General features: G+C 59.6%; 1 protein-coding gene across 1 annotated transcript; it reads left to right on the forward strand.

Moving 5' to 3' along the window:
* Nucleotides 1–320: 320 nt before the first annotated feature.
* On the forward strand, nt 321–1,838 carry LOC136543872 (uncharacterized). Its single transcript, XM_066536207.1, has 3 exons — nt 321–506; nt 595–843; nt 1,338–1,838. The coding sequence occupies exons 1-3, from the start codon at nt 321–323 to the stop codon at nt 1,836–1,838; spliced, it is 936 nt and encodes a 311-aa protein (XP_066392304.1).
* The last annotated feature ends 4,837 nt before the right edge of the window (nt 1,839–6,675 follow it).

Below are 6,675 nucleotides of genomic sequence, written 5' to 3' on the forward strand. Positions count from 1 at the left end.
CAAGCAGAAGTTGTTGAGGGTCGGCAGCTGCACTCTCCAAGCGTGCCAAGACCGGCAGCCCTACTACATCCTGGCCCAGCTCGCGTCGACCAACCGCCGGTGGTACAATAGCTAGTTCTACCTCCGCAATGATGACGGCGGGCTTCCCCCTATATTGGGCGGGTCGTGGAGGGCCAGCTAGAGAAGTGGAAGTATGGCGTCCCGGCGGTTGATCAGCCCAAGCTCTAGCCACTCCTGAGGGTGCTGGAGAGGCTACGTAGCCACGGCCTTACGGCGGCCATGGTTGTGGTGGCCTTCCACCACCGGAGGTGCTGCCACTGATGGCTCGGCGGCAGCGCATGTTCGAGATGACATCGGCTGAGCCGATCCATGGCATCCGGATGTCCACCGTTGCCCTCTCCGATGAGGAGGTTCTACGTCGAGTGAGAGAGACGGTGGAGGGGTGGCAGAGGATCAGTGATCTGACCCCATTCCTGATGCGCCCGTCGTGGGGGTACCTCTCCCTGGTGAGTTGTGTGTTACTGCAGCCCCCCGAGGCCTTCTTGTTCTTTACATTTTTAGCCAGTTTCCTCATTGCATTTGCTGTTCCCGTAGGGGATGAGGGATGTGCGAGCCTCCCCACCGCCTGTTCCCGAGGACGCCAAGCTGCGAGCCGAGAACAGGGCACTCGCTAAGGCGTACAAGGAGCGGAAGGACGTCGAGGAGGCTCGGCGCAAGAGGAAGAGCCTAGAGCGCGATGAGCTAGAGAAGCGTCACCGGCAGCAGAGGCGTGACGGTCTCCTGGAGGAGGAGTCTCTGTCATCGTCGTCGATGGAGTTCTTGAGCGACGATGATGAGAGCGAGGTGGGGCGGGGTCCCTTGGACCACCTCCCTGACGTTAGGGAGACAGCTCCTGGGGCATCGGCAAGCGGCCTGACGCCCCTAGGAGGAGGAGGATAGGGTGCCTCGAGGTTGGCGGTTGCTCGCCCCGGGGTAGAGGCTGACACGCCTGAGGCACGGGCGTTGGGGAAGCGCGCCGTCAGCCCGATGGGCTCGTCGGCGGAGGTGGAGCAGGCGATGGCGAGGGCGACGCAACCGCCTCCACGGCGGGCCGAGGGAGCGCCGGAGTCTAGCGAGGGCTGGCCGGTACCAGCGGGCGCGAGGGTCGTACCACTGCCGCCGCCACTGCCGCTGCCGAGGACGAGGGACGCGGTGTGAAAGGTGCTGCTTCCCCGTTCGGGGTAAGTGTGTTGTTTTGCAGTGTCTTCCTTTTGTCCCTTGGTCGTGCGCTAACCTCGTGATTGTTTTGCTTTTAGTCGGAAGCGTAAGGCGGAAGCACCCCCCTGGTGCTGCTTAAGGCGCTCAAGGCGGGCACTAGCTCCACCGCCCGATGGGTGGTGGAGGCACAAGCTGCCCTGCAGCATGGCGCGGTGTCGGCCAGGGCTGACCCGAGGGAGCCGGCCGCCCAAGGAGAGGCTACCGACGTGGCCACGGATCAAGCGAGGGAGGAGGCACCTACGCCTCGTGAGGTCGGGCCCCTCGAGTCAGGTGGAGCCGAGGCGCCTTTAGCAGCTAAGGCCACTGAGGGTGAGGCCGAGGCCCCCAGGAACTCCAGGGCCGAGGTGGCGGAGGTCGAGGCTTCTAGGGCTTCCGAAGCTGAGGTGGCGGACGCCGGGGCTCCGGGAACCACCGAGGCCGAGGTGGTGGAGGTTGGAGCTCCTGGGACCACCAGGGCCACTGTGGCGGAGGCTGTAGCTCTCGGGGCCACCGAGGCCAAGGTGGCGGAGGCTGTAGCTCTCGGGGCCACTGAGGCCGAGGCGGCGGAGGCCGGTGTGGGTGTGGTGGAGCCGGTGGCCTAGTATGTGGAGACGGGGGCGGGGCAGGCTTCGGTACCGCCCCTAGTTCAGGACCTGCCGCCATCACAGGAGAGCGCCTGGGAGGTGGAGATTCAGACCATCTCCTCCGACAATACCTCCCGAGGGAAGGAGGTGGCGGACGCCGAGGCGGCTAGCACCGCGGAGCAGCCGGCCCCGACTCTGGGCGAGGGCAGCTCGGCCCTTGTCCGAGTTTGACCCGAGCAACGCGGGTGGGCTAGCCCACGTGTCTTGTGGCGGAGCCAGGATGATCCCAAGAGGGAGCCTCTATTGCCCTCGAGGATGTGGATGAGGGGGGGCAATGGAGCTCCCTCGAGCAATTCTGCCAAGTGGCGGAGCGGTCGCTGCAGACGGTGTTGTCCGTTGTGGCCGAAAACCTGCCTGGGTTCACCCAGGTAAGTGCTTTCTTCTCTTGTGTTGCGTCGCCCTCCTTCTGAGTCCTTCTTGCAGTGCTTGACGTGTGTTTTGATTATCCAGGAGCTCGAGGCTCGGTCCCTCGAGAAATCGACGTTCCTCCGGCGGGAGAGGGATGTCTAGGACCAGCTCCGGCAGTAGAAGGATCTGCTCACTGGTGCCAACAAGCTCCTGTCGGTGTGGAGCATGGAGGGGGAGGACCTCCGCCTTCGCTGCACTGACTTGAAGGTCGAGGCGGCCATGGCTCGGGAGCAGGCCACCCCTCTGGCAGCGCGGGTCCACGAGCTAGAGGAGGATCTGACCCGGGTGGCCAGCGAGAGAGATGCCCTCAGGTCCTGGGCCGAGCAAGAGGCAGCCTCTGCCAAGGCTATCGCCAAGCAGCTGGAGGCGAAGAAGAGCGTGCACCTGCTGACGAAGGGCACGCTGGCGGAGGCTGTCAAAGTGGCTGAGACCTCCCGGGTCGAGGCCTTAGCCTAGAAGGAAAAGGCCGAGGGTGAGTTTTGTTGAGCCGCACTCCTTTGTTTGGTTTATTCTTCTTGTGTTCAGTCTCTGACACTTTGATGTGACACAGAGCTGGAGCGAGAGGCTTCCAGGGTGGTCGAGGCCCTTCGGGTTGAGGTCCAGAACTGGAAGGAGAAAGCTAAGGGTGAGTCTCATAGATTTTCATCCTTGTTCGGCTTGCTTCTCTCTGTGATTAACCCCATCCCGCTTGTCTTGGGGCATGGCTAGAGAAGGAGGCCTCCCTGGCAGCCGAGGCCTCTCGGGTCGAGGTCTAGAGTTGGAAGGAAAAGGCTGAGGGTGAGTCTCGTAGACCTTCATCCCTGTTCGGCTTGTTCCCTTCCGTGCTTAACCCCATCCCGCTTGTCTTGGCGCAGGGCTGGAGAAGGAGGTCTCCTAGGCGGCCGAGGCCTCCGTCGCAGTGCAGGCGGTGCTCGAGGCAAAGATCTAGGAGCACAACGCACTGCAGAGCGCCGCCCATACCGCCTGTAAGGCCCTGGAGGTTGAGGGGGTCGAATCAGGTAGCTCCCTCGGGAACCGCCTAATCGCCTTGAGCGGCCACGTCCACGAGCGGCTCCGAGGGGCGCTGCACATGGGCGTCAAGCGTGCCCTGGCCATCATCTCCTCGCACTACGCCGGCATCGACCTCGAGGCCGTCAGCAATGGTTATGTCATGGCCGACGATGACGAGAAGGCTGAGGAGGAGGTCCTGAGGCTGGTGGAGGCGGCCGAGGCTCCTAGCACAGCGCTGGCCCAGCTGTTCGAAGAGGAGGTGGTTCCTCCTACGCCGACCGCCGACACTGGTGGCCCTGAGTTTTGACCTGCGCCAAGGGGGCCATGTAATAGATTAGGATTTTAAACCTTTTGTACTATAACGCTTGTGTCCATCGAAGCCTTTTCAAAGTACTTGTGTATATGTGTTTTTCAATCATTTTCTATTGTATTTCCGAGCCTCTGCCCTTTGTCTTGTCTCAGACAAATGCAAAAACTTCTTCAGAGCCGAAGCTATTCCTCGGGCAAAAAGGTGGCGAGGGAGTTGCCGTAGCCCAGAGGCGTAGGTCGTTCTCATGGCTCGGCCGGCCTTTTAGCCCCGAGACAAACTTTCGGTCCTTAGGTTTTTTACAAGCGATTTGTCAGAGCAAGCGAGAGAGTTTGGCCTAGGAATTTTTTTTCAAAAAATGACTAAAAACGGTGTCTGGGACTTAGGGGGGTTCCCCCCTACTAGCCCCCGAGGGAGGCTCAGTTCTGTAGATGCAGAGCCGAGTTGGGTTCGAGCCCCACGGTGGGCACTTCTATAGAGGCAGGGCCGAGTTTCCCTTATATCGTTACTGTAAAGCCGAGCCCCCATCGATGGGCTCGGGTGGTTTCTCGAAAAACTAGAACAACTAAAGAACGCTTCTTTATTGTACTTCGAGAAACAACATATACAATGCTTGGGAATTTAGGGGTAGAAGCGACGTAGCTGTTCTATGTTCCAAGCATTGGTGAGGACTTCGCCTTTCTCATTGGCTAGCTTGTAGGTCCCGGGCTTTAGTACTTGGGCGACGATGTATGGTCCTTCCCATGGCGGGGTCAGCTTGTGACGGCCCTTGTTGCTCTGCCTCAACTTTAGCACCAGGTCACCCACCTTTAGGTCTTGGCTTCGAATGCACCGAGCTTGGTAGCATTGTAGGGCTTGCTGGTACTTGGCCGAGTGTAGCAGCGCAACATCTCGGGCTTCCTCCAGTTGGTCGAGGGTGTCCTCGTGGGTAGTGCGGTTGCTCTGCTCGTTGTAGGCCTATAGCCATGGGGAACCGTACTCCAAGTTAGTGGGGAGGATGGCCTCGGCTCCATAGACCAGGAAGAACAGTGTGAGCCCCGTGGCTCAGCTCGGAGTGTTCCTCAGGCTCTAGATGACCAACGGGAGTTTGGCAAGCCATTTCTTGCCGAATTTCTTCAACCGGTCGTATATTCTTGGCTTGAGACCCTGTAGGATCATGTCGTTGGCATGCTCCACTTGGTCATTTGTCCTAGGGTGTCCCACGGCCGACCAGACCACACGGATGTGGTGGTCATCGCAGAACGTTAGGAACTTGTGGCCAGTGAATTGCATCCCGTTGTTGGTGATGATGGTATTTGGGATTCCGAACCTATGGATGATATCGATGAAGAACAGCACTGCTTCCACGGATTTGGTTCGGGTGATCGGACGAGCCTCGATCCACTTGGAGAACTTGTCGATGGCTACCAACAAGTGGGTGTAGCCCCCAGGGGCTTTCTGCAGAGGCCCAACCATGTCCAGCCCCCACACGACGAATGGCCATGTGATGGGGATGGTTTGGTGGGCTTGGGCCGGGAGGTGCGTCTGCCGTGCATAGTATTGGCACCCCTTGCAAGAGCGTACTAGCTTGGTGGCGTCGGCAACCGCCATTGGCCAGTAGAAACCTTGGCGGAAGGCATTCCCGACGAGCATCCGAGGCACCGCATGGTGCCCGCAGGCTCCCGCGTGCAAGTCCCAAAGCAAGGCTTGGCCTGCCTCGGTGGTGATGCACCACTGGACGACTCTAGACGGGCTTCGCCTATACAACTCGCCATTGCTGAGCACATAAGCTTTGGCTCGTCACGCAAGCCATCGGGCCTTGGTCCTATCTGCAGGGAGCTCTCCTCGAACGAGGCGATCAAGGAACGGGACTCGCCAGTCTGTGCCCTGGTTGGCCTCAGAAGTCTCTACATCGATTTCCATGGCCCCGGGCTCGGCAGCAGGGGTCTCGGTGATAGGGGGCCTCAGGCCCTGTGGTGGGCTCGATCGGTGGGCCCTCGGCTGCCGTCGAGGTGTAGCTGATGGAGGGCTCATGGAGGTCTCTGGCGAAGATGTTAGGGGGGACCGGGGCCCGTGCCGACACCATCTTTGCCAGCTCGTCCGTGGCCTCGTTGAATTTTCATGCGATGTGGTTGAGTTCGAGGCCGTCGAACTTGTCTTCTAGGCGACGTACTAGCTTGCAGTATGCCTCCATTTTGGGGTCGTGGCAGCTCGACTCCTTCATCACTTGATCGACGACAAGCTACGAATCACCCCGTATGTCAAGACGCCGCACTCCAAGCTCGATAGCGATCTACAAGCCGTTGACGAGGGCCTCATACTCGGCCATGTTGTTGTGGGTGGCAAAGTGAAGCCGGATCATGTAGCGCACATGCACTTCGAGGGGTGAGATGAAGAGTAGACCCGCGCCTACCCCGGTCTTCATCAGAGACCCGTCGAAGTACATGGTCCAGCATTCTGCCTGGATTTGAGCAGGTGGCAGCTGAGTGTCAGTCCACTCGGCCACAAAATTGGCCAAGACCTGGGATTTAATTGCCTTCCGAGGCACAAAAGATAGGGTTTCCCCCATGAGCTCAACGGCCCACTTGGCTATTCTACCCGAGGCCTCCCGGTTCTGGATTATCTCCCCCAGAGGGAAGGATGACACCACGGTCACCGGGTGGGACTCGAAGTAGTGACGCAGCTTGCGCCGAGCCAAGACTATGGCATAGATCAGCTTCTGGATGTGGGGGTAGCATGTCTTGGTCTCAGAGAGCACCTCGCTGATGAAGTAAACAGGTCATTGGATGGGTAAAGCATGTCCTTCTTCCTGCCTCTCGACCACTATGGCCGCACTAACCACTTGGGTCGTTGTGGTGACGTAGAGTAAGAGGGCCTCACCTTTGGTCAGCGGCACCAGGATGGGAGGATTGGTGAGCAGTGCCTTGAGCTTGGCGAGGGCTCCTTCGGCCTCGGCGGTCCAAGAAAAGCATTTGGACTTTCTCAAGAGACGATACAGAGGCAAACCTTTTTCGCCGAGGTGGGAGATGAAGCGACTTAGGGCTTCAAGGCATCCCATAACCCTCTACACCCCCTTGAGGTCTCGAACTGGTCCCATGTTGGTCATGGCCG

This window comes from Miscanthus floridulus, chromosome 3 (assembly GCF_019320115.1).
Source record: "Miscanthus floridulus cultivar M001 chromosome 3, ASM1932011v1, whole genome shotgun sequence".
NCBI classification, from domain to species: domain Eukaryota; kingdom Viridiplantae; phylum Streptophyta; class Magnoliopsida; order Poales; family Poaceae; genus Miscanthus; species Miscanthus floridulus.